This window comes from Lutra lutra, chromosome 8, assembly GCF_902655055.1.
Source record: "Lutra lutra chromosome 8, mLutLut1.2, whole genome shotgun sequence".
NCBI lineage: Eukaryota > Metazoa > Chordata > Mammalia > Carnivora > Mustelidae > Lutra > Lutra lutra.
In genome coordinates, this window is record NC_062285.1 from 136,324,577 (window position 1) to 136,352,365 (window position 27,789).

The following is a 27,789-nucleotide window of genomic DNA, read 5'->3' on the forward strand; positions in this document are numbered from 1 at the left end:
AGAGAAGCTAGTGTTTATTTCCCCAAAATGTTAACAATCACTAGAGGGTGTGGAGACAAGCTCAGCCCCGAGCGCTTGGCCTGGGTTTCCCTTCCTGCTGGGAGTGTCTGTGCCGGGAAGTTGGGGCTGGAGGAGAGGTGAAGAACATGTTAGAGAGGAGGCACACCATGGCAGGCATGTTAAGCCTTTTTGCTCTTCAGCTCTGCGAGGACAAGGACCTTTTTCAGCTTGGTCACTGCCAATGGCCCATAGAAAATGTCAATCAATATACTATATTGAATGAATGAGGTTGTCTGAGTGCTAAGAATCCCTGTTCTATACTCACTTTGAAAGTCTGAGGTGAAGTTATTAAAAATCCTAACTCCAGAATATTTTATTTTTTATTAGCAGAAGGGACGTGATTTGATAATGTATCATGTTTGACTTTATAGCTAATGCTTTCTTGAGTATTTTCCAACAGACCTGATTTTGAGACTGTTCTTTAAGGATCTCTACCATAAGCCAATTGTTGATTATTGTTTATTTAGCAGAAGATGCCTTTCTATCCATGTCTGAACTTTTTCTTAGCTTCTGGGGGCCTCCATTAAGTGGCCTTTAACCTACCAATGCATATTTTTTTCTTTTCTTTAAAGGATCTTGGGGAGCCTGCTGGCTCAGTAGGTTAGAGCTTGTGACTCTTGATCTCGGAGTCATGAGTTCAAGCCCCATGTTGGGCATAGAGATTACTTTAAAAGAAAAACCTAATTAATTAGTTGCCTAATTAATTAATTAAAGGATCTTTCTGTACCCATCGTGGCTTTCCATAAGGCCTTCCATGCACGTCTCCTTTCCTTCCCCTCTATATGCCTTTGTTCAGGCAAAGAGGACCCTTCTTTCTGACCAGGAGTGAATCTGGGTTTTGTGGGAATGCTCTTTAAGAGCATTAATTTCAAATACAAGTTGTACAGAAGTGAACATTTATTTACAATGAGGAAAGAAATCACAAAAATGGCAACTTTTAAGAGTTGACAAATACAAACGTCAGAAAAATTGCAATAATATTTGTATTCACTGCTTAACACATCACTGTGAAACTTTTTTCTCTCCATTTTTTGGCTGTATAGTCTTTGTTGCCCTTTCATGTAACAATTCTGTGATATTTTCTAAAAAGAGAATAAAAAGGTAATTCATTGTTTATTACAGAAAGGTTGACCAGAATATGGTTTTTCATATTGACAGATTAGCAAAGTTCCTTTCAGCCTCACAACTTGTTATTACTAACATTATATAAGTTTTTAAGATTGTCAACTTTGGGAAAAACCTCTATCAAGTATCCTTTATATTACAAGGCTTCATTTTTTTCATGTACATTGGCTACTTTGAAATATTCTTTGAACTGACACATTTCTATCATGATGCAGAGTAAGTTGGCCCGGTAACATCTTTGTATACAAGGATGGTTAACATTACTCAACCACACACAGACGTGACTGAGAACCACGTGACTATATTCCGCTAATCTTAAAATGAATATATCACCAATTTAACTTTTTTTCTACAAATCCCTGAAATGCCTGCACCCACTCTCACTCTACTGACAGGGAATCATGATGGGGGAAAGTTGAGATAGAAAGAGGCTGTGGTTTTAACAGGATGGGTTAAGAGTGATGAAAATATCTTGTCTTTGCACACTTTATAAAAATAATTTGTCATTTAGAATAAAGTCAGAGTAGTCACACTTCCAATTTCAAAATATATTACAAAGTTACAGTAATCAAAACAGTGTGATACTGGCATAATGATAGGCAAATAGACCAATGGAATAGAATAGAAAGCCAGAAATAAATACTCACATAAGGTCAAGTGATCTTTGACAAGAGTGCCAAAACCTTCAATGGGGAATGAAGGAGAGGGTCTTTCCAACAAATGGTGTTGAGAACACTGGCTACCCAGTAGCGAAAGAATGAAGATGGCCCTTTGTCTCATACCATGTACAAAAATTAACTCAAAATGGATTAAGACCTAACAGTATAAAACTCTTTGAAGAAAACAGAAGAGGAAAGCTTCATGACACTGGAGTTGGCAGGGATTTCTTGGATGTGACACCAAAAATAGACAAATGAGACTACATCAAAGTTTTAAAATTTTGTGCATCAAAAGACACAGTCCATAGAGTGAAAAGGCAGCCTACAGAATGGGAGAAAATCTCTGCAAGTTGTATATCTGGTAAGGGGTTAATATGAAGGATATGTAGAAAACTGCACCTCAACAACAAAAGATCAAATAACATGATTTTAAAATGGGCAAAGGGCTTGAATAGACATTTCTCCAAGGATATATAAATGGCCAGTAAGCATATGAAGAGACACTCATCATCACTAATAAAGAAATGCAAATCAAAACCATAATGAGATACTACTTCACATACATCAGGATAACTACTATCAAAACAAAAACAAAACCCCGAAAAACCAAAACCCAGAACAAAAACACCAAAACCCGAAAATAGCAAGTGTTGGCCAAGATGTGGAGAAATTGAAACCTTTGCATGCTGTTGGGATTATAAAATGACATAACTGCTATGGAAGACAAAAGGTTTCTCAAAAATAGAACTACCGCATGATCCAGCAGTCTGCCTTCTGGGTACATATGCAGAAGAATTGAACTGTTTGTATACACATCTTCACGGAAGCCCTCGTCACGGTAGCCAGGAGGCAGAAGCAACCCAAGCGTCCATGGGTGGATGAATGGAAAAATAAAAGGTGGCGTATACATACCGCGGAGTATTAGCCATAAAAAAGAAGGAAATCCGGTCACATACTACAGCATGGATTGAATCTTGAGAATACTGTGTTGAGTGAAATAAGCCAGTCCCAGAAAGACAAATACTGGGTGGTCTCACTTTGACTACTTTAGATGAGGTATCTAAAGTAGTCAAATTTATATAAATAGAAAATAAAATAGTGGTTACGAAGGACCAGGGGAGAGGAAGAAGGGAAGTTGGTTAATGGGTATAGAATTTCAGATTTGCAAGATAAAATAGCTCTAGAGATCGGGAGATCTGTTTCACAACAACGTGAATATGCTTAATGCTACTGAACCATACAACTGGTTAAGATGGTAAATTTTGTATTTTACTACAATTAAAGAAGAAGACAAAAACATATTGCAACAGAAAAAAGCAGGGAGGTCATTTGGGCACAGTGCCAGGACCCCTCAAAGTGCTTCAGGAGAGCCTCTGTTTTCGAACTCCTGTGTCTCTTAGGCAAGTCATACAGTTAACAGTTTATCTTATACTTTCTGGTTGACTATCCTGTGTACATGTTTTATCTTCTTTCAATTAGAGGTTTTTGTTTTCTCTTGTTTTAAGATTTTATTTATTTGACAGGGAGAGACACAGTGAGAGAGGGAACACAAGCATGGGGAGTGGGAGAGGGAGAAGCAGGCTTCCCGCTGAGCAGGGAGCCCGATGCAGGGCTCCACGTGGAGCTCCACATGGGGCTCCATGTGGAGCTCGATCCCAAGGTCCTAGGATCTTGACCTGAGCCAGAGGCAGATGCTTAACAACTGAGCCACCCAGGCGCCCCCAACCAATTAGAGGTTTTTAAGTATTGTCTTCTTTTGCACCCTGTAAATACTTAGCTTTGTATTGTTCATCCATTTATTCCTTTGCTAATTCGTTTGGTCCTTCATCCAGCAAACATTAACTGAATTCCTTCTGTGTACTAGATCCGGAAGTAAAAGCCACATAGTCTGCGCTTAAGAAGCTCAGAGTTTAGAAGGGGAAGTATGAAGTGAATGGGTGACAACAGCAACAGGGCATGAAGGTGCTACCCCAGACATGTGCACGGGGAGCCAGAAGCACAGAGGACAGCAGCCTCAACCCTCAGTATCAAGGAATTCTTCCTCTAAATGCAAATTTGATCTTGGAGTTTTGGTTCTAAAGAATTCGAGAATTTTTTTTTAATGTTCCCTAAAATTAGGTCTGCTAGCATTCTAATTTCTAAATGTAGTAAAAGTATAAATGCTAACATTCTGTTTTCCAGCTAGAAGTTTTGGCTACTATATCCACCTTCTCATTTTGTTGGGATTTAAGAATCCTGAAAAACTTAGCCCTTAAATTTGTATTGTTTCTTGTCAGCCTTCGTCGTTGCCAGCATTTGATAGTACTGGAAGTTGATAAACTTAGAAAAGTCTTTACCTTTTCCATGTTCTCTCCATGGCAAACTCCTACTCATTCTTTAGACTCTGTTGACAATCTCATATCCCTGTGAAATCTTCTTTGACTATCCCAGCACTTAGTTCTTTGTATTCCTATGGCATAACTATCTTGTATCTCTGTTCTTTATTTTGTGGCACTTAACCATGCTGTTTTTTAAGGGGGCAGGGCAGAGGGAGAGGGAGAATCTTAAGTAGGCACCATGGCTAGTGCGGAGCCCGACACGGGGCTCGATCTCACAACCCTGAGATCATGACCTAAGCTGAAATCATGAGTCAGACGCTTAACTGACGAGCCATCCAGGCACCCCTGCCATACTGTATTTTAACTATGTTTCTGTCCTTGAGGGTGTTAAAAGTCATCTTTGTATCCCCCAGGGCCTCGTTCTAGCACAGTATATAATGTGTGGTGGATGCTTTAAAATTTGCACAAAAACCAAAAAGTTTCTTGACTATATGAATAAATGGTGAGTCCAGAATTTGAAGTCTTATTTTTGAAAGAGTTGATTGGCCTTACTTTATTTCATGGTCACAGATATTATTCTTAACAACAACTACTAATAGATGATAGAATCACCTGTACCTTCTAAATATATTCTCCACCTCTCCCCCCTCCACTTGGTCACACCCTCACCTAGATGGCCACGGTTGCCTTCCAGTTTATCTCTCTGCTTCTGCTCTGGATCTTGTAGAGTGTATTCTCCATGTACAAGCAGGATGAGCCTTTGAAAATATTAATCTGATCCTGTCCTATCCTAAAGTGGTGGTAAGACCTCCATGGGTCCTTGAAATGCGTACTTAGGGAGGTTTTGGAGACTTTGCCCCACTTTATAGGAAATCCAGTAAAAGGTACCCAGGTTCCATATTAAACTTGTGGTTTTATTTATTTTTGCTATCATGTGTTTAAAGGATATTAATAATTTTGCTACTGAAGTTCTTTGGCTACAAATTACTAACCTAATTTATAATAACCCTAGATTTTTTTTAACAGTTAGCATTTTTAGGAATTTTTGTAAAGTGAGAATTGTTTTCAAATGTCTCTGCCTTTTGGCTTTGATCAAGTGTAAATCCTAAATTTAACAGTGAATGAGTCTTGGGTTTGGGGCACCTGGGTGGCTCAGTCAGTTAAGCATCTGACTCTTGATCCCAGCTCAGGTCTTGATCTCAGGATCATGAGATGAGGCCCTGGGTTAAGAGAAAAAGAAAAAAAAAATTCCTGGGTTGTTATATTTCAGGACATTTAAGCCTTTATTAATTTTTATGGTTATAATTTTCTTTCTGTATCTTTGACTTGGAAGTATATTTTTTCGGGTCCTAAATATTTTCCTAGCCTCCTGACAAGCTGGTAGACAGTAGTCCTTAAGTGGAAAATAAGTAATGGATAAAATAGTGCCATTTGATCTCCTGTTTTAAAATTCTTCTGTGACTTTCCACTCTTGTTTTGTTTCTTTTTAAAAATATTTTTATTTTATTTATTTGTCCAAGAGAGGGAGGGTGATAGAGTGCAGCAGGTGGTGGCAGGCAGAGGGATAAGCAGGCTCCTGGCCGGGCAAGGAGCCCAATGTGGGACTTGATCCCAGGACCCTGCGACCATGACCTGAGCCAAAGACTCAACTAACTGAGCCACCCAGGCATCCAACTGTCCACCGTTCTTTTTTTTTTTTTTTTAAGATTTTTATTTATTTATTTGACAGACAGAGATTACAAGTAGGCAGAGAGGCAGGCAGAGAGAGAGGGGGAAGCAGGCTCCCTGCTGAGCAGAGAGCCTGATGCGGGGCTCGATCCCAGGACCCTGGGATCATGACCTGAGCCGAAGGCAGAGGCTTTAACCCACTGAGCCACCCAGGTGCCCCTGTCCATCGTTCTTAAAAGAACATCCTTACTGTGGCCTGCAAGACCCAGTATGATCTAGCTCCTCTTACTCTCGGATGCATCTCATACTTTGCTCCCCTGCTCACCTCTTCTAGCCTCCTGATCTTCCCTCTTGTTCTTTTAAGCTAGCGGGTTGCTTTTGAACTCAGTTTAAATGTCCAGCCTGAGATAAGCCTTCCCTAACCATCTTATCTAAAGTGAGCCTCCCTTAGTTATTCTGTATGCCATCAAACACTTTATTTCCTTATCAGTGATTTCCTTCTCCTGTAACGATGTTGACTGCACATGGACAAGAACCCTTCTGTTACGGTTCACTAACTCAACTAGCATGGACTCAGACACACAGAAAGCCTTGAGCACATACTTGTTGAACAAGTGAAGTTATGTTAATAGATTTTGTAATTTAACCATCCTTGCATTGTTGGTATAAACCCTGCGTGGTCATAGGGAACTGTTCTTTTAAAACTGCCGAATTCTATTTGTTGATATTTTACTTAGGATTTTTATATTTGTCTTCACAAGTGAAGATTGATCTATAGTTTTATTTTTTGTACCATCTCAGTTCAGATGGATATCAGGAATATGTTAGCCACAGAGAAGAAATTAGGAAGCTTTCCCTTTTGTCTCCATAAGTTTGGGAATAGTAGGGATGACATGGAAATTATCTATTTGATAGAAGTTTGGTAGAATTCACCCAGAAAACCATTTGTGCCTGATGTAGTTTTAGTGGCTACTTCTTGGAATACCTTACAGATTTCTGCTGTGGGTTTTTGTTGTTATTTTCATAATTTTTCTTGAGTTGATTTTAGTAATTTCTATTTTCCTTGATTATCCTTTATTTTCCCTCTATTTTATTTAATCTTCAAGTTTATTGATGTGAAGTAATATATAATTCTCTTAAAATTTAAAAAATACTCTCCAGGGTACCTGGGTGGCTCAGTTGGTTAAGCATCTGACTCTTGATTTCAGCCCAGGTCATGATCTTGGGGCTGTGAGATGGAGCCCCATGTCAGACTCCACACTCAACAGGGAGTCTGCTTCTGTATTGCCCTCTCTCTGCCCCTCCCCCTGCTCATGCTCATGCTCCTCTCTCTAAAAAAAAAAATAAATCTTAAAAAAGAAAAATACTCTCCAGATCTGTAGTTATAATGCCCTCTTTCTGAGCCCTAATGTTAATTTATGACTTCTCTCTTCCTCTTTTTAAATTTGATCAGATTTTCCTTTTTTTTTTTTTTAAGATTTTATTTATTTTTGAGAATGAGAGAGAACATGAGTTGGGGGCAGAGGGAGAGGGAGAAGCAGACCCCTTGCTGAGTAGAGTCCTGATGCGGGACTCGATCCCAGGACCCTAAGATCATAACCTGAGCTGAAGGCAGATGCTTAACCGACTGAGCCACCCAGGCGCCCAATTGATCAGATTTTCCAAAGGATTATATACCTATATTTTTTAGAGCAAAAAAGGTGTTAGTTTGATTTAGTCTACTCTTCTTTGATTTTGCTTTATGTTTATGTTTTTATCATTATAAATTTCTTTTTGGTTTGTTACTTGTTTTCTAGATTGCTGAGTTAAATGTTCAGTTCTCTTTCTTTCTTTCTTTTATTAAAGATTTTATTTATTTATTTGTCAGAATGAGAGAGAGAGCACACAAGCAGGGGGAGTGGCAGCCAGAGAGAGAAGTAGGCTCCCCTCTGAGCAAGGAGCCTGATGCAGAATTCGATTCCAGGACCCCAGGCTCATGACCTAAAGACAGACACTTAACTGACTGAGCCACCCAGGCGTCCCTATTTATTTTGGTTTGGGGGGAGGGGCAAAGGGAGAGGGAGAGTCTTAAACAGGCTCCCGCTTGATCTCATGACCCTGAGATCATGACCTGAGCCGAAACCAAGAGTCAGGCGCTTAACCACCTGAGCCACCCAGGTGCCCCAGTTCATTATTTTTTCATCTTGTTTCCTAGTAAAAATATTTTAGTATATTGTCACCAAGGTGCCAACTTTGAAAGATAATACACATATGAGTGTCTAAGTTTTGGTTTATTTGTTTAAAAAAGTAAACTTTGGGGGCACCTGGGGGACTCAGTTGAGCTTTGGTTTGGGTCATGATCCCAGTCCTGGGATTGGGTCCCCCATCGGGCTCCCTGCTCTTTGCCTCTCTCTCTGTCTCTTGTGAATAAATGAATAAAATCTTAAAAAAAAAAAAAAAAAGGAAACTTTTTTGTTACTTTGTATCCTCATCTTTAATAGATAGTACAGTTTAAAAACACCGTCTTAGGGGCACCTGGGTGGCTCAGTGGGTTAAAGCCTCTGCTTTCAGCTCCAGTCATGATCCCAGGGTTCTGAGATCGAGCCCCACATCGGGCTCTCTGTTCGGCAGGGAGCCTGCTTCCTCCTCTCTCTCTCTCTGCCTGCCTCTCTGCCTACTTGTGATCTGTCTGTCAAATAAATTAAAAAAAATCTTTAAAAAAAAACAAAAACACTGTCTTATGGTCAATTTGAAAAAGTACAGCAAATATATCACGAAGTCCAAAATGTCTGGAAATACAGTGAAAGTAATAGGTTTATTTCAGCTATTTCATTTCTTTTTTTTTAAGATTTTATTTATTTGACAGAGATCACAAGTAGGCAGAGAGGCAGGCAGAGAGAGAAAGGGGAAAGCAGGCTCCCCGCTGAGCAGAGAGCCCAATGTGGGGCTCGATCCCAGGACCCTGAGATCATGACCTGAGCCGAAGGCAGAGGCTTTAACCCACTGAGCCACCCAGGCGCCCCTTTTTCAGCTATTCCTTCAGATGAGCAAGTAGACTAATTGCTTTAAGGTTAGAGGTATCTCACAAAACAAAGCTCTCTAGAAGTTGAAGAAAACATTGATCCTATTCTTTAAAATAGAATTAATATTTTGTTTCTAAATGTGGTTATGTTTTCTGGCCTTTCATGCGGCTTGTTTAGCACTTATAAGGTGACACATACACACATACATATATGTATGTATTTATACAATAATATTCTGCATTGGGGAATGGAAACTTAGCAAAATTATAAGGAAACCATGTCCATCCCAAATTAAAACAAGGCAGCTGTACAGTCTCCATGCATTGGAACATGTGGCGCATGCTCCACATAAGTAAGCTTTCCGTAACTCATCTGGAAGGTATTGGAAGGATAAAAATAGACTAAATATTCAAAATTTCCATCCAAGGAGTTTCCTGCTTTTGCCTACAACTCAATTGTCAGTCTGGGTCCTGGCTCTTGCCCTACTCCGGGCTAGGCATCGAGAAGACAGTGGAAGCCTTTTACGCCATAAATATTCAAGCCGCCAGATCATTGAGGCATTGGCTCCGCCTGTCCTGAAACAGCTCCTTTCCTGTTCTTCCTTCGGCCTGGAAAAAGCAAAGGAGGAGGTCTATAGGAAGACAAGACCAAAAGCCAGGAAGACAAACGTGTGGGATTTAGGAAGAGATCATAGGTTCCTTTTCGAGGAAGGCCGGGCTTACAGAATCCATGGGTTCCCTGCCGGGTGGCGTGTCAGGTTACACTTGGTCAGCCTTGTTCATTTGGGAACTCACACTGGGGATCCCAGTGTTTCTGGTTTTTGGAGATAGATGGAGTTTTGAGTCGCGGAGCACTTTTGCCTGTTCTCTGTCATGTAGTTGCTTTATTTTAAAGCAGTCCTTCGAACAGATAGATGGAGGTGAGTTCCTGGAAACGATGTGACTTCCTTTCTTTCTATTTGGGTGGTGGATCTCCTCTTGCCCAGCACCTCTGAATGGAAGTCCAGGTCACTCATTCATTCATTCATTCACCTACTGCATGGGGCCTCAGACAGCAGTGAGGGAAGATGTGGTGTTTGTCCTTATACACACTGAGGAAGAGCAGCAATAGGCAAATTTTTACGCAAACAATAAATGGCGATTCTGACCAATGTTACAAAGAAGCCGTGAAGGATGTCATGGGAGTGTTGAATAGGGAGGCCTGGTCTCCACCAGGAGGGTCAAGAAGGCATTCCTGGAGTAAATGACTTACTTTCGAGATGGCAAGGATAAGATGAACAGAACTGCTAAAAGAAAGAAGCCAAGTGCAGTGTTTTTGAGCAGAAAGGAACCAAAGATACCATCTAGTAATGTCCAGTCTTTACATTCCAGTCAGAAAACTGAGCGTGGGGAGGTGAAGGGATTTGCCTAACTAAATTTGCACAGCCTGTTGGCCCCAGGGCAAGAGAGGCAAACCCATCCTGGCTTTCTTAGATGCGTATAAATCAAGAGTGCATGTAGCCAGGAGAAGGGACCGGGTATGATAGGGAAAGTAGGTAGGTTTTAAATTTCATGCTTACTCTGGTCAGCTGCAGAGCTCCTTCCTCAGGTGGGAGAGGGGATTAAAGAGGCCTGGAATCTTCCTATCCTAGAGGAAGTCAGCTCGCTAAAGCTACAGCATCGTTTTTGGGGGGGGGGGGGGGCTGCGGGAGGAGGTATCCAACACACATACACCCAAAACAATACATGTGGACTTCAGCTGGGAGACCGGTCCCTGTTCTGCTTCTGTCTCGCTGTGTGATTTGAGATTAGTCACTTAACCTCTCTGAATTGCCAGTTTACGTTTGTACTTGGGTCTGTTTCCTTTTAGTCTCCTCCCATGCATTTTAGGAGCTTGTCAGAGATCAGTTGTGCCCTGTATTTCGCCTTAATCTTTAAAAACTAGTCTCTTGTTTGGCTAAAGCATTGTTTAAGCCCCCTTTTAAAGAGCAGTTTGCCAGCCCATGCTTGCCCAAACAACCAGAGAGTAACTGTAGCAAGCAAGCCAAGCTCTAGGATCTGCAAGAATCGTTAGCAACTGAGCATATTTCTATAAACCAATAAAGGTTTTTATATTTTGTTCATCTGTTACCCTTATGCTGTTGCCACTTTCACATTCAGTGTGTGTAGGCGGAGAGTATGAGATAACAGCCTTTCACAAATGAAAGTGAGTGGAAAAGGGCTGCTTTCCCTTTAAGGCAGTTTCAACCCCAGCTCCCTCCCCTTTCCTGATTGACAAACCTACCCGAAGTCACATGATCCGCCTCTATTTGAAGGTCACAAAAAGCTGCTTCCTTTAGAGACAGAGGGGGAGAGAGAGAGCAAGAGGGAGAGTGAGTGAGAGAGAGTTAGTTCAAGCCAAAATGGCCGACAGAGTCTCTGCTGGTTTCTGAATATTTAAAATACAAAAAAACAGATAGACAAAAAGAAATCATTTTTTGGACCTTTTTTCATTTCCATTTCTACCTTGTATGCCTCAATTTGCTGGATTTAAGCACTGCTGCACTTTATGAGGTTGGTAAATATTTTCAATTTTTTTAAACCAATTGATTTATATGGATCTTGTCTAACCGTTTTCACTAGTGGTATTGCAAATGGACATTTGTCTAGCATGGAGACTGGCTTCAGACATTTCGTGAATCTGTGTAAATCAGACCCGTGATGTACTTTTGGTTCGGCATTTTAGAAATGGAAAAGCCTTGGTAGAATATTTAAATTTGGAAGTGATTTAATTGCACTTTTATATACAGATTTTCATCCTCATTTCTTCTTGCAAATAAATGAAACTGCGAATAACTGGAAATTTGATATTTAGAAAGAGGTTTTTAAAAAACACAGACCTCTCCCTGCCCCCTTAAATCTGCTGCAAAAATTTGCATAAATATAAATGGGTTTGCATTCTTTCGGCTGCTAAGGCCGACAAAGGATCTGGGAGGGCAAGCACTACCACGGGAAAGCCTTTTTTTTTTTTTTTTCTCCCTTCTCCCTTAAAGCTAGGCCATCCTTCCTAGAGAGATGTAGAACCTAAAATAAGACCTGATACATTTTAAACATCAGGCTGGGGGCGAGTGAACACCAGGAGGTTTGGGGTTTGTAGATTCCCCTGCTTGAAAACCTCCCAAGCAATGTGTGGATCACCCCTGTCTTCGCTGCGCGCGCTCATTTGCACTGGGTCTCTGTGTGTGTTCTCAAATGTGCAGCCAGATGCGCTTTTATTTTGATCGTGGTTTGAACCAAATGGTAGGACTGTCTTGTAAACATGGTGTGTTAAAGATCTAAACAGCTATTCACCCCATTAGGAATGAATTCTTTATCAGCTTCTCCCGGTAGACTGGCCTCCTCCATTTCTCACGGGTTAACATTTTTGTTTAATTTTACACAGACGAACTGGGCTTTTCAGCGCAAATTCAGCGTGTATGTGTGTGTGTATGTGTTGTGTTTGCCTGTTTGGGCCACGTATCCATTGTTGAAGTGGTCATTTAGGGTCACATAAATAGGTAGCTGTATGGATGTGTATGTCAGTTACCCCCGAAACCGTGCGGTGCCCTCAAGTTAAATTCCATTACTCCCAGTACAGGATTCTAGAAAGCTTGGGAGCAGGGAGGGAAGAAAGCTGAAAACTTGCTTTCTCAGAGCCACCTCCCCCTATCATTGTAAGAGTGTGATGTAATGCTTCTCGTCTGGTGGGCTGAAAGGATCGTAGTTTGTGATGTGGCGGGGAAATTGCCCCCACCCCTGAGTAAATCACCCCACCCCCTCAGCACATCCCTGGCTCTGAGAGGCCTTGTTTTCTCTTCTTTTTTCTTTTTTTTTCCTAATTTGTATCCTCCTGATTTATGCGTGGCATACTGGCATGAGAAAGAGACTGTTCTTCTAAATCTGTTACAAAGTATAGTTTAGAAAGGGATTTAAAATATGCAAATGAATGGAATTGTCATATCCCCATCATTAAATATGTAGACTTGGATTAAAGCTAATTAAGCAAAATGGAATAATTTTGATCAGAAGGGAGCAGTGTTTTTGTTTCCTTTTTAATTAATCTAATTATAAGATGCTTGTTGGTCCTGCAAGTGTTAAAAAAAAAAAATGGAAGAAATGCTGGCCCGTTTTGAAAATTTGACAGTCTGGAAGAGGGTGTGTAGTGCTTTCAAAAGCTTTATTCACTGTTCAAATGGATTGGCCCCTTGTGCTGAAAATGGCCTGTTTCTTTGGGCCAATTGTGTGTAGATGAAGGGACTTTCACGCTAATTTAACAAAAAGACTCTGCATTTGAATACATAAAGATAATTAAAGTTCTCCATCTCTAAAGAGCAAGTATTTTATTGTTTTTTTTTTAAATTAATGTTATTATATTAGTAATGGAAATAAGTAGAGAAGTGACAGTTTAAATTCAGTGTACATCTTTTGGTGATATAAGTTCAGCTTTTGTGTAAGAGGGGTTTGGAAACATTCTATTAAAGAGGTATCTGGAACAAATTTCTCTTTAAAAAATTTCTTTACAGCTTGAATTTAAAGGAAAAGACATAGAAATTACCATAGTGATAAAGAGTGTTGCTTTGTGGTGGACCTCAAGAAAATTAAAGCTCTTGTTATTGTTGTTTTTTTCTGAGAACGAAAGCACTTATTTGGGGCTTTACCTGTTAGGTGATTCATTTTACACCCATTTCCTAAGTTGGCCTTAGAGAAGAGTGAGAAAAACCTAAGCTTTCCATGTTTTGCCATTAGCTTGTTTTTGTGGACTGTGTAAACATGTGAATAGCAGGTTAATTCAGTTTGTGGGACCGAGGAACCAAAAGCAGGGTGCCTGTTCTCCTGCGAGGAGGAGGAGGATCGAACGAACGTGAGCAGAATGCCATCTGAGTCTTTGAAATGTTTTTATAAATATTCTTTTTTCCTAGACAGGTTGAAAAGTGACATACATAAGACCTGGTTTCACGTATGTTAAGCGTTATGGCTCTGGTGAGTTTCAGAAGCCCAGCTGCCATTTTGGATCTAAGTCCTGCAGAGCCAGTCCTGATGGCACACCAAAACGGTGGTCGTTCGGAAGCACATAAAAATGAGTAGGAAACCAAGTGTGCAGATGGATAGTGTTGAATTTGTGCCTTTTGTCGAAGCTTTCTTTCTGTTGATAGGGAGAAATGAAGCTTAAAAAACTTTATAGTGACATGGCTGATGTGTTGGAAGAGCAGAACCCAAGGAGATTAGAACTTGCATGTTATGGTTCTTAAAAAACGAGACAGTGTATGCAGAGGAAGTTTCTTACCAGAGAAAATGTATGATTCTTACGTAGGATGCCCTCCCGCCACCGTCCGTATTTCCTTATGCTGGTTCTACTGGTGATACTACAATAATGTCATTATTCACAACACTGCTCTGTCTCTGAAAGAAATGTCATAGATATGTCATAGATTCATTATTAAGATCTCCTGAAACATCACACAAATTGGTAGTGCTAACCCATCAGAAGTGGTATCTTGTTTTTAAACTGTTCCGGTCCTTCCGTCCGGGTTCCAGAAAGGAAGCGTCGGCATCTTTGGTATTTAGTGGCAAACTCAACTCTCATTCAGCTTTGGCCATTTGTTCTTCGTCACCACTACCGCCGTCCTTCAAAAACAAACTTCTAAAAACTGAAGCAGAGACTTCTGAGGCTTTTCCAGTTCTTCACCTGTGCAAGAGATGCCCACAGAGTGATGTGTGATGGTGAGGCCTTCAGGTTCTGCAGAGAAGGCTCCGCAGATCACAGTCGTAGTGGGTAGGCCACACCCTAACCCTGCGCCCCATGTTGGGAACGTTTTGGAGAAATTTAATTTTTCTAACTTAGCCTAATCGTGGTTCTTAGCATAACCATGTCCAGTTTAAACTGGGCAAGGCCCTGAGGCAATACAGATGAACGGACCTGGTTCCTGCCCTCAAGTACCAATCTAGCAAGGAAGATGATCAGATAAAGAGGCCATCACAGCTTGGTGCTGCGTGTGCGGTAGTTAGAGCACGTACCTGACACGGAAGTATCCAGAGCACCTGCATTAAGAGAGCCCTTATTTAAAACAGCTAAGTAATTACTCATTTTTGGTCATCATTTGGATTATTAGGTTTTCATTAAGTGTAACTTGTGATTTAAAGGTGGGGTTTCTGACATCTTTGGTTGGAGAGGGGGAAGCATATGCTGATTGTTTCCTAGTACAGTTTTGTTCGTGGATTTACACCAGTCACCTTCTCTCACCCTCTTCTTGTGGTTGAGTCTGGTGGTAGAGTGGGCTGGGGTGAACTGAAGCCGCTTGGCCTGAAAAGGGATTTAGGCCATGACAGTGACATTTTAACATTTTCTTTTCTTCTTCCTCCATATAGTCGTTCAGCTCTCATTTATTACGCCGTAACATGTGTTGGGTACTGTTGTAAGTGTTGTCGCTGTTGTAAGTGTAAGAATTAATTTGGTCAGCCCTTCGCATTAAACTACCCCTTGGTTTGTGTGGAAATACTCAACATCTGATGACTATCTAACCGATCGCTTTGGGTTAGGACTAGGATAACACTGTAGCTCCTTTCACCTCCTAGGCTCTTTGCTGAGAATCAGGAAATGAATGGTAATATTTGATTCTGGTAGTTCCAGAGATTTCCATTGAAGGTTGGACAAGATAATCACTTTATTCTCCATTTTCTTTGGCCATGCAAAAGTATCTCCTCAGAATTATCTTTTAAATGAGCCCTGCAAACCTTACAACCTAACTTGCCTCCCTCGTTACTCTGCTACATCCTTCACTTCTACTCTTTTAATATCCCTTAATTGTGTCACTATCTGAAATTACATTATTTGTGTATGATGCATCACTCCCCACAAAACCATACCCTTTCCTGAGAGCAGATTTTTGTTTTGCTTGTTGCTCAGTCCCCAGCATCTAGAACTGTGCTTAACAGGAATGAATGTTCAATAAAAATGTGTTGGTGTTAGACTGGAGTGTAAGGTCCCCAGGACCAGCTATGTGACTGTAAGTCCCTATTTCTTCATCGGTAAAATGAGGATAATACACTGTTGTGAACCATAAAGGAAATGTATGTAAGAGCCGGCACCTAGTTGCCTTGCTTAGTAAGTATTTCCTTCCCCTTTGCTCTATCTCCCTTTGTTAAATAAACCAGAAAGACTTTTATGGCCCTCAGATGCCTCCATTCTTTCTCCCGGCTCACGGGATCATGAAACGTGTGCTCTGAGCTTCAGGCTGGATAAGGACAGGAGTAGTGCTGAGCCTTTTCTTTTTATTAAAAAGTCCCTACCTACATTCCTGGGGTCTGATGTTGTCTCTTCATGCTCTCCAGTTTCCTGCCGGCTCTGCCTCTGTGATGTAGCCACATTTGTTTGGCTGCTTTTCATACATTCTGTGTTTTGCATCAAAAGGTTCTCAACAGTTTCAGATGAGTTGGTCCCAAGTTTACAAGGGAGAACATAAAATACAGTGTTTTCTCCTTAGTTGTGATTATTATGAGCCTATACCTGTAAATCCTGTTTATTTAATGAAACTTTTAATAGTTTTTATTCAAAAGACAGATAAAATAAAAACTTAGGTCAATTAGGTCAACTTAGGTCACTCTACAATGGTGTCAAATAAATATAGATGTCCTAGAAATGGCTTTCATTCATTGACTTGGGAATTTTTTTTTTTAAAAAGATTTTATTTATTTGGCAGAAAGAGAGAGCCCAGGCAGGGGGAACTACAGAGGGAGAGAGAGAAGCAGGCTTCCCACAGAGCAAGGAGCCCACCTGAGCAAAAGGCAGATGCTTAACTGACTGAGTCACCCAGGTGCCCCTGGAATTTTTTTTTTTTTTTTTAACTCAGAAAACTATTACATTCAGCAAGTAATTATTGAGTACCTATTACATGATGGATATTAGGATAAGTGCTAATATAGGAATAGTGTGAGGATTTTCTCCTGGTACCATTCCTGAAGTTACAAAGAGTAGAAATACAAGGAGGCTGGCCAGTGTTTGGGAGTGTTGGATGATTACAAGGGAGGGACCAACATACAACCCAAATAGAGGGACCAGCTTGTGCAAGGGCCCTGAGGCAAGAGAGGACATTGGCATACTTGGAGAACTGCATATAGACTGCTTGGACGTGGTTGGAGCATGAGGTACATAGGGAAAGAGATGATCTGGAAAATGGGAAGCAAAGCTATAAAGATAAACACTGGCCAGGTGCAGAAGGTCTGTAAGTCATGTTTGAAAGTTTTGATCTTAAGAATAGTTGAAGGGTCTTCAGCAGGAATGTCACCTGCTCAGATTAGGTTTTTGAAAGACGATTGTGGTTGCACTATAGGAAATGGCTGGAGAGTTGAGTATAAGACCAGACAGTATTGCAGGTATCCCAGGTAATGGTCACCTGAACTGGCAGCAGAGTTGGGAAGAAGTAGTTAAATCCAGAGATATTTAAGAAGAAGATTTCACAGCACCTGAGTGCTAAGTATGGGGAAGTTAAAGGTGATGCCTCTATCTCTGGCCTGGGCCACTGATGGGATGGTGGTCTCATTCACCAAGGAGGGGTCCATTCGGGAGACAGGTGTGGGGTTGAGATTATGAGTTCAGTTCTGGAGTTGCTGAATTCTGAGACATCCAAATGAAGATGTGGAGCTATTAGGTATCTGTCTGGAGATAAAGATTTGAGAATTGTCAGTAGTCCCAAGTCCCCCAGCATTTTTCTTTTCAAGGTGATTTCTTTGGTAAGATGTCCAAAAATGGCAATGTGCAGTGCAAGATGCTGTTAGCTGCTGTTAAGAGGACACTATTTTATAAAGAAGTTAAGACCACATACTCCCATTACCATGATGGTTGCCATTAGAAATACCAAAGGAGTTCGAGGAAGAGAAAGACTAATTTTGGTCAAGTTGATCATCGAAGGCTTTATGAGGACCATGTGTTTGAGCTAAGCCTAAAAGGTTGGTGGGAATTGTGTAGAGTGGAGAGCAGTCCATCTGGAGGATTAGTTACATCCTGGGAGGGTTGATGGGAGCTCAGAGATGTACCGGCGAGCCGGGAGACCTGTTCAGTAGTTTGGATTGCTCATAGTTTGGATGGCAGACAGATGGGACTTGAAAATATGATAACAAAGCATTCAAAGTGGTTTTGGGGAATTCTCAATGGCAGTGGGGCAGAGGACTCCAGGGTGATTTAGACTCATGCAGGCCAGTTACGGATAAGACTGCTGTGGCGTGGCTAGAAGAGGGACAGGGACTCCGGGATTTCAGGATGAACGATGGGAATCTTCAGGAGGAGTGAAGATGTACTCCAGGTCAGACAGACATCCTGAGTTTACGAAGGCAGCGAGACTCCCAGAGGCTGCTGTGTAGCAGGCAGCTGGCAGTGTGAAGCTGAAGCTTGAGAAGGAGGTCAGAAGTGGAGATAAAGGATTGGAAGTCATCCACGTAGACGTGCTAGCTGACGCCGAGCGAGTGGATGAACTCACCGTGAAAGTGTAGCGAATGGAAAAGAGAACTGAGAATAGGTCCTTGGGGACAGGAAGAGAAAGAGGACCTGGGAAGGGATTAAAAGGAAGGTGATTGTGTCGGACAGTTTGGAATCATTGCTGAAGAGGAGGAAAGGACTTCTCAATCTCAGATGTGGTCAGCAGGAAGAACAGTATGTGGTTACGGTAGCGGTCCCAAACCTAGTGTTCCAGTGGGAAAGGTTTGGGAATCATTAGGTTACTCCAGAACCATTCAGTAGAAACGGAATGTGAGGGACGGTTGGCTGGCTCACCCAGTACAGCATGCGGCTCTTCGTCTTGGGGTCCTGGGATCCAGCCCCATGTTGGATATAGAGATTGCTTAAATAAAATAAACTTAAAAAAAAAAAGAAGAAGAGGAAGAGAAATGGAATGTGAGTCATGTGTTAGTTAACATTTTCCAGGAGTCACATTAAAAAAGCAAAAAGGGGGCGCCTGGGTGGCTCAGTGGGTTAAGCCTCTGCCTTCTGCTCAGGTCATGATCTCAGGGTCCTGGGATCGAGCCCCGCTTCCTGCTCTCTGCTCTGCGGGGAGCCTGCTTTCCCCCGCCTCTCTGCCTCCTTGTGATTTCTGTCTGTAAAATAAATAAATAAAATCTTAAAAAAAAAAGGTAAAAGGAACATGAAAATAATTTTAATAATAAATATTTTATTTAACCAAATATGTGCAAAATATTTTCAATATAACATGAAATCAATTTTAAAGTACTTAAATATTTAAATACTTAAAATTAGACTTTTTTTTATACTAAGGCTTTGAAATCTGGTACATATTTTATACTTAAAACACATTTCAGTTTGAAAATGAAATTTTCATTGGAAATACTTGATCTGTATTTAGATTTCATAAAATTTACAGTTGAAAAAGTACACCCACGTACCCAAGTTTTTCCAAACATACAAAAAGTTTTCCAGTAATGGGAATGAGTATCAACTTTAAATTTTCAATACTTGAACTAATATACAATTGAAAATTCCATTTCTGAGTCACACCAGTCTTAATACAGGTGCACACTAGCCATGTGTGGCTACCATATTGGACACCGTGGGGTTTGTTGAGACGTAAATGGGTTACCTTACTGCTAATGCACATTTTAAAAACAGCTAAAGCATCATAAAGCATTCTTACCATCACAAAGCATTTCATAGACTGATGTTTCTTAGCATACATGTTGGATTCTGCTAGTGGAATTTTTAGAATTGGGAGGGTCAAATCCTAACTTTGCATGTGAGGAGTTGAACTTTTTTATTTTTATGCAAGTGCACAGATTCCAAAATTTAAAACAAATTTAAAAAATTGTCTTGGCTTAAGTCAACAGAATGGCATGTTGGCCAGTTACGGATAAGACTGTTAAGTTCTTAAACATGCCAATTTGTGTCACATGTCAGTATTGCTAGGTGCAGAGGCTTACACGGAAAAGCACATTCAGTTGCAGAGATGGGAGTACTCCTGCCCCCTTTTTGATCTTGTTGAATTTTGGAGTCAGTGGGTTGGTGGTGGCTCCAGGCAGAGAGATAATGAAATTAGAATTTGAGTGTTCTTGGAAGCTTTTGGTAAGTGGTCCCAGCCATCTAGCATCAGTGGAGGTGTTTGAGAGGGGAAAGGAGTACAGAAGGGATAATTACTTCCTGTGTGCTTTGGTCATCTACACTGTTACACTCATTTCGTATTTCTTGCCATCCTGGGCTAGTATAATATTTACTAAATATGAGTGGTTCGTAAAAAGCAGGTTCAAAGATTTTTATTTAATCATCCCATTGATTTAGATTGCTTTGTAGTTACTAATTAGACCTTTTAAGTAATAACCAGTAAAGATAGAAATTATCTTGAATTGTGGTCGGAACCCAACAAACCTTGCTCACACTGGAGAGTGAGCCGTGGTTTTTAGTTGCTGCAGTTTCATTTCAGCGGACAGAGGGGAGCCTGGTTTTCTGTGAAGAGCCCTGTAGGAGTTTGGGATGTCAGCTGTTCTGTGAAGTAGTGTTTTGTTTTGTTTTTAATCAATACGGAAACTAATCCCTTCCGTTTTTGTTTTCCTTTAGAAGTGCATTTGGGTTATACATTTATGCTTATGTCAAAACCAGACTGGATAGTGGTGGGTCTGAGTGATGCCCTGGACCGCTGTGATAAGGCGGGGACACCTAGCGCAGGATCCCTCGCCCTCCTCCCGTTTCCTCCCCCAAACCCAGAGCAGCATCTTGAACCTCCATGCTATTGTTTTTTTGACTCCTTTGCTTACAGAAAATATTGTTGCTGTTGTTTTTAGGCCAAGAAGTTCCTATGTATAAGCTGAAGTTAGATAGAATATTGGGTAACTTCAAATAGTGGATTTCTGTTTGGCTGCACAGTAAGAAATGTCGGTTGCATTAAGGCTCTGTATGTATATGAATGTGTGTGTACACAGAAGCAAAAATAGGGACTTTCTGCTACTGTGTGTAATGTATTCTGATATATTTCTATTTGTTAAAAGCAAACAAACAAATACAGCTTGGGGTACCTGGTTGGCAGCGGGTAAAGTGTCTGACTCTTTTTTTTTTTTTAAGATTTTATTTATTTATGTGACAGAGAGAGACACATTGAGAGAAAGAACACAAGCAGGGGAAGTGGGAGAGGGAGAAGCAGGCTCCCTACTGAGCGGGGAACATGATGTGGGGCTCGATCCCAGGACCCTGGGATCATGACCTGAGCCAAAGGCAGACGGTTGACTGAGCCACCCAGGCGTCCCAAGTGTCTGACTCTTGATTTTGGCTCAGGTCATAATCTCAAGAGTCCTGAGACTGAGCAACGCGAAGTCTCTGAGATTCTTACTCTCTCGCTCTGCCCCTCCCTCTGCTTGCGTGCACACTCTCTCTCTCAAATATATAAATAAACCTAAAAACAAATAAATAAACCTAAAAATAAACCTAAAAAAAAAAACCCACCCCAAATCAAAAAAGCTGATCCCAACCCACTAATTTGATTTAAATTTTAATTTGATCCACTAAAGGTTGTCTCATGAGGTTTGAAGAAGTTTTAGGGAACCACATGTGAGACATGAGACATCATATTCCACATGTGCTGGTCTTGAGAATCAAATGTATTGGTTCACCGAGTTATCACATCAACGCATAGTCATAAGCAATTTTTTTAAATGTTAATGTTACTTCGGTGTGTGGGAGGTGGGTATTTTGATGACCAGAATGTTGTCCTCCATGCCCAGAGTGTTCCATTCAGATCAAAAAGGAGCTGACCATCGATATTGAAGAATGGAGATACGATATTCCTCTAGATTTTAGAGAACCTTAAGTAGAAAACACCCTTTTAACAGATTATATTTTCTCTCTTGGAAAAGTCCGACAGAAAACACTGTCTTACTCATCTTTGGAGGGGGTAGGGGGCACTTCCCTGCCCCATCTCCAGGTTTCGTAAAGATGTATCTTCTCTATTAACACATTCTGTTTTCACACACTTTAATACATTTGATAAGGTCAAGATTTCCTACAGTTGGGGCGCCTGGGTGGCTCAGTGGGTTAAGCCGCTGCCTTCGGCTCAGGTCGTGATCCCAGGTCCTGGGTTCGAGCCCCACATCGGGCTTTCTGCTCAGCAGGGAGCCTGCTTCCTCCTCTCTCTCTGCCTGCCTCTCTGCCTACTTGTGATTTCTCTCTGTCAAATAAATAAATAAAAAAAATCTTTAAAAAAAAAAAAAAGATTTCCTACAGTTTGTTGGGGGTACTAATAGGTTTGCTTGCAAAAAAAAAATTCCTTTCCTGATTCTGAATTAAACTGGTTTTTGCTCACTACAGGACTTAGAGTCTTTAAGATGCTAATGTACATTGGGAATCTTAAGTAATGTGCAGATACAAAATCTTGAAGTACCAGGTTTTTTGTTTTTGTTTTTTTAGACACAGTTTGAGGAAATGCATCATTAGCTTTCTGTTTTGGTTATTCCTTTCTAAAGCTATGTCCTAGTCACACAAGCTGTATTTGGCCCAAGTCCCTTCAGACACTCTCCCATGGTGGTTTCCAGACTTGGGTTCTGGGGAACTGTAACACTGTAAAAGCAGTACTGGGAACCGAATGAGTTACCTGTTGTAAACTTGCCAGGTAAAGGCATTTTTTAAAAACTCACCGTTTATTACCATTGTTTCAAAGGAAAAAAAACATTGTAACAGTTGAATGGAAGGTCTCAGAATCATAGACATCTCATTAAGTTGAATATAGCTTTATGAAAACCATTACATAGGAAGTATAGATCAGCACAGGTACTAAAGGTCAGCGTTTGGGAACCACATCCTAATTATAGACCATCTCTTAGCATGTGTTACAATTAACTGTGTACTTCCTGGTTTTTATTAGCCTCACTCAAAGGAATAAACCTTACTTCAAGTTCTGGGACTGCCTTCCTTCATTCTTATTTACTGGCTACAGCGGTAATGATTTCATTGACTCATACTTTTTTAAAAATTACTTTGTTACCTTGGCACAGACTGTAAGCAAGTAACCATTCTACTTTAAGAAAAGAAAAACCAATTCCATTAGGTGCTAAGCAGTTGTAGCATCTAAAGTAATCAAAACCTATAGCAAAGTTTATCTGATTTAATGAAATACATAATGACGGTGATTATGTACAAGTGGCAAGTAGATCACAGAACTAAATAATATTACTTATGTACATTTTTGTCAGCTGGTTGGCTCTTTATGAGTTATGAGTAATGTCCATGGCAGATTTTGTCCTCTTATGTACATTTTTATGTTCACCATCCCACTTAGGCATTTTAAATGACCAAGACCTTAAATCTGGCAGCCCCACGTCAAATGTCCCCTCTTTATTCAGCCAGGGAAAGTGCTTCTTAGGTGCACTTAACTCTGTAATCAAGGGGTGCCCCGCCAGCCCCTCACTGGCCCTGCTTGGCGGTGATAATGCTATCAGCTGGCTGTGGGAGTGGCAGCCCCAGCAAGGGCCTTGCCTCTTCCGGGTGGAGGAGGCCTGGGGGGGTGGGTGAGGATGAGGGGAGAGGTTGCGGTTAGCTCGGGAGGGTGCTTGGGAGCTGGTTAGCAGGGAAGGGTGCTCGGGAGCTGGAACGTGGAGGGTAGTCTTGAGTTTGAGCAGGATAGACCACAGGTTCTGTGCACTTGGAAGAGTTTGTGTATTACCTGAGTGTTTGTGTGTCAGACCAGGTATAGGGCTGGGATACAAAGATAAAAACAACCTGACTTATCTTTGGGACTCAACCAGTGAGGCTGCCTGTAATAAAGATAAAAAGCATGATGCCCAGGGATCCTGGAGGATGGGGAGAGAGGCCTAGGGCACTGGGGAAGTCCCAACGAAGCGGGAGTGTTTGAGCTGTGTCTTAAAGGGTGATTAGGAACTGTTTGGTGGAAGGGATGGCTAGTGAATCAGGGGCGCTATGGTGTAGTGGTTAAGAACTCCGGTTCTGAGGGCCGCCTGGGTGGCTCAGTGGGTTAAGCCGCTGCCTTCGGCTCAGGTCATGATCTCAGGGTCCTGGGATCGAGTCCCACATCGGGCTCTCTGCTCAGCAAGAAGCCTGCTTCCCTCTCTCTCTCTCTCTCTGCCTTCCTCTCCGTCTACTTGTGATCTCTCTCTGTCAAATAAATAAATAAAATCTTTAAAAAAAAAAAAAAAAGAACTCCGGTTCTGAAGTCCAGTCAGCCCAGTTTTGGGCAGTATTACCTGTATGCCTCAGCTTTTCTCACTGGTAAGATGTGGAGTAATCATGGCACCTATCTCAAAGAGTAGTTATGAGGATTAAATGAGAACACATTTGAAGTGTTCAGTGTATTGCTTGGAGTCAGTGTTAGCGACCGTTTTCATTAGTTTTATTGTCAGCATTTTAGGCGGAGGGAAGAGCACAAGCAAAGACAAGGAGTTAGGGACATGGTGAGGGTGGGAGATGCTGAGATACTAGCGGGACACAAGGGCAGGCTCTCTGGGCGCGAGTGCAAGGCTGGTTGGCCTTTGAGTATTCTAAGAAATTTAGATACCATCTTGTAGAAAGCAACTAAAAAAAACCAACTGTGCTTCACTTGATCTCCAGGTTGAAGGTGTGATGGAAGGGGGAAAGGTTGTGGCCAGTCAAAGCAAGAGAAGCGACTGGAAAAAAATGTAAGTTAAGGCAGTGATAGTAAAGATAGAAAGACCAGATTTTGGAGACACTTCTGAAGTGTAATCTGTTGGATAGATCAGAAAGGGAGGAGTTGTAGGTCAGGAAGGCCCAGGCTGGGAGAATGAGTGGTGCCATGAGTTGGTATGCATGTTCAGCGGGTAGAGAATGGATTTTGAGTATGTAGTAGGGTGAGGATGGGGTGTGAGAGGCTGTGGTTTTGCTTTGGACATATTTTAGGTGTTTGCTGGACATTTAATATAACTAGGCAGGTAGAAATAAGGGTCTGGAGCTCAAGAGAGTTTCCCAGACATAAGTTTACATCTGGAGATGGTCATCTAGGCCATGAGACTGACAGTGTTCCCTTAACAGATGGTCAGAGGAGTGGGATGAAAACAGGAAACAAGGTTTCTCCAAGAGAAACCCAGATAGGAAAGAGTTTAGGGAAATGAAGGATAGTCCTCAGGGGGCCAGTAGAGATAAGCCCCGAATTTGGGTCGTGAGATTGGCCTGGAGGAGCTCAGTGCATTAAGGCTGTTGAGCCCAGCAGCCCCAGCACTTTGCCATCCTGTCTGCCCCTGTTGTCACAGTGGGAAGTCTTCCCATGTGCTTGGGGTCTTTTCTGTCAACACAGTGAGCAGCTGTGGGCCAGAAACTAATTGCGCTCCCTTCTATGACCCAGCACTGTGACACACAGAGAGCCCAGTGGACTTTTTTTTTTAAATTGAAATGTAGTTGACCTGCAATGTTGTGTTAGTTTTAGGTGTACAACGTAATGATGTGGACAGTTGTGTACATTATACTCTTCTCGCCGTGATATGCGTAGCTCCCGTCTGTCACCATACAGCATCATTATGTTACTGTGTTCCTCGTGCTATACATTACATCCCCATGACTCACTTATCTTATAACTGGACATTTGTACCTCTCTTAATCCCCTTCACCTATTTCACCATCCCCCCAACCCTCTTTATGGCAATCTCCAGTTTGTTTGCTCTATTTAGGATTTTGGTTTTTGTTTTGTTTTTAGATTCCACATATAAGTAAAATCATGTGGTGTTTGTCTTTCTCTGTCTTATTTCACTTAGCATAATATCCTCTAGATCCATCCATGTTGTCACAAATGGCAAGAACTCATTCCCTTTTTTTTTTTTTTTTTTTAAGATTTTATTTTTAAGTAACTGCTGTACCCAACACAGGGCTCAGATTTACAACCCCGAGATCACGAGTCATATGCTCTACTGATGGAGCCAGTCAGGGGTTCCACTAATATTCCACGTCTGTGTAAATACCGCATCTTCTTTATCCATTCATCTGTCGGTGAACACTCAGGTTGCTTCCATATCTCCGTTAGTGTAGATAATGTGATAAACACAGGGGTGCATATATAGATATGTTTTCAAATGAGTGTTTTTGTTTTCTTTGGGTAACATACCCAGAAGTGAAATTACTGGATTGTAGAGTATTTCTATTTTTATTTTCTTGAGGAACCTCCGCACCGTTTTTCCACGATGGTTGCACCCGCTTATGTTCCCAGCAGTGCCCCAGGGTTCTCTTTTCTCCGCATCCTCGCCAGCACTTGTTATTTCATGTCTTTTTGATAGTAGCTTTTCTGACTCATGGGAGGTGATCTCTCAGTGTGTTTTTTTTTTTTTTTAATTTTTTTTTAAAGATTTTATTTATTTATTTGACAGAGAGAAATCATAAGTAGGCAGAGAGGCAGGCAGAGAGAGAGGAGGAAGCAGGCTCCCTGCTGAGCAGAAAGCCCGATGTGGGGCTTGAACCCAGGACCTGGGATCGTGACCTGAGCCGAAGGCAGCGGCTTAACCCACTGAGCCACCCAGGCGCCCCACTCAGTGTGGTTTTGATTTGCATTTCCCTGATGTTGAGATATGTTGAGCATCTTTTCCTGTGTCTATTGGCTATCTGTATGTCTTCTTTGGAAAAATGTCTGTTCAGGTGCTCTGCCCATTTTTGATCAGATTGTTTTTTTGCTTTTTTGTGAGCATTTTTTGAAGGACTAAATGAATCAAGGATGACTTGGATTAACTCAACAAATACCTATTGAGTGTGAGAGCCTCATGTGTTTTAATAGCTGTGCTAATCTCTAGGGATAAAGCAGAGAACAAATTAGATAAAAAATCCTTCTCCTTGGAGGGCTTACATTTTAAAACATGATTGAGAAGGCTAAGGGGAAGGAGCAAGGAGAGAAGTAATGATTGAAAGTGTAAGAAGAGCTCTGTATCCTTATCATTCACGGACTGAACTTGGCACCTACTAGGCATTTTATAGTTCATTGACTTGAACATGGGAGTGAGGGTCCAAGAAGAGAACTGAGCTGTGGGAAGAGATTCACTGCATATATGACAGGTTAGCCTTCGAGAGTGAGGAGTAAATTTGGAAATAGAAGGAAGGATATTTGAGGGAGTTCCCTTGAGAGACATTGACATCTGAATGGAAGTCCCTCCTCTCTGTAAAATAGAAGAGGAAGTCTGAGCAGGTAAAGGGGAGCCTAAAGAGATAAAACATTTGAAACAGCCTTCCCTCCCCCACCACCAAAGAGAAGGAAGAAAACCGCGCGAAACATCTACCGGCTCTCAGGGCTTCACTGGGAGGGAAGATCTTTTGTGATGGCAGTCATCTTTGGCCATGCAGGCTTTTTCCAGCAAGTCAAGGTGAAGAATGCAGCTGGTTAGGGTTCATTTGAGGCTGAATGAGGACTGGCCTAGAAAGGGAGTGTGGGATCATCAGGGGTGAAGTCTTCGGGGGAATGCTGGTGAATATTGGTGAATGTTTGAGAGTCCAGGCTCCCTTGGGAGTAAGATAAAACCAGGGAGCAGCAAATGACTTGGAAGAATAGGTAAAGAGAGAGTCTGGATTGGAGAAGGTGAGAACTTCCATATTAGAAGGAAAAGAGGAGCGCCTGACTGGCTTAGTCGGCGGAATATGTGAATTTCCATCTCAGGGTTGTAAGTTCGAGCCCCACATTGAGTATAGAGATTACTTTAAAAACTCTTTTTTTTTTTTTTAAGTGAAAAGATAAAATTACTTGCTATGTGCTTCCTCTGAGGAATGCCAGGCGCACGTTCTAAGTGCCTTACATATGTTTACTCACTGAATCTTCATGAAGACTCTTGAGGCTAACAGAGTATCTTGCCCAAGGTTACACAGGTAGAACTAGTGGCCCAGACAGCCTCGGCTGCTGCATTTGTGTGCCTGAGCACTGTGTTCTGCTGCCTTAGGGGGAAGCCAGGCATGAAAGGTTCTCCCCCACCATGTAGCTTTGTAATATTTTTCTGAAGTTGCTGGGCCACCCTTCCTCCTAACAGAAATATTTGGGGTGGCATGGAA

General features: G+C 41.5%; 1 protein-coding gene across 4 annotated transcripts in view; it reads left to right on the forward strand.

Annotated features, from left to right (window-relative positions):
• The window catches only part of TNRC6B (trinucleotide repeat containing adaptor 6B), a 263,359-nt gene that overhangs the window by 112,328 nt on the left and 123,242 nt on the right, over nt 1-27,789 (forward strand). Inside the window, exon 1 of one of the 4 annotated variants that reach the window (XM_047741004.1) lies at nt 11,114-11,363. The exons of the other annotated variants lie outside the window; for them this stretch is intronic. Within the exon in view, the coding sequence (XP_047596960.1) occupies nt 11,359-11,363 (5 nt within the window). The 5' untranslated portion in view covers nt 11,114-11,358. Of the gene's footprint in view, nt 1-11,113; nt 11,364-27,789 lie in introns of those variants that run through there. 4 annotated transcript variants of the gene reach the window in all.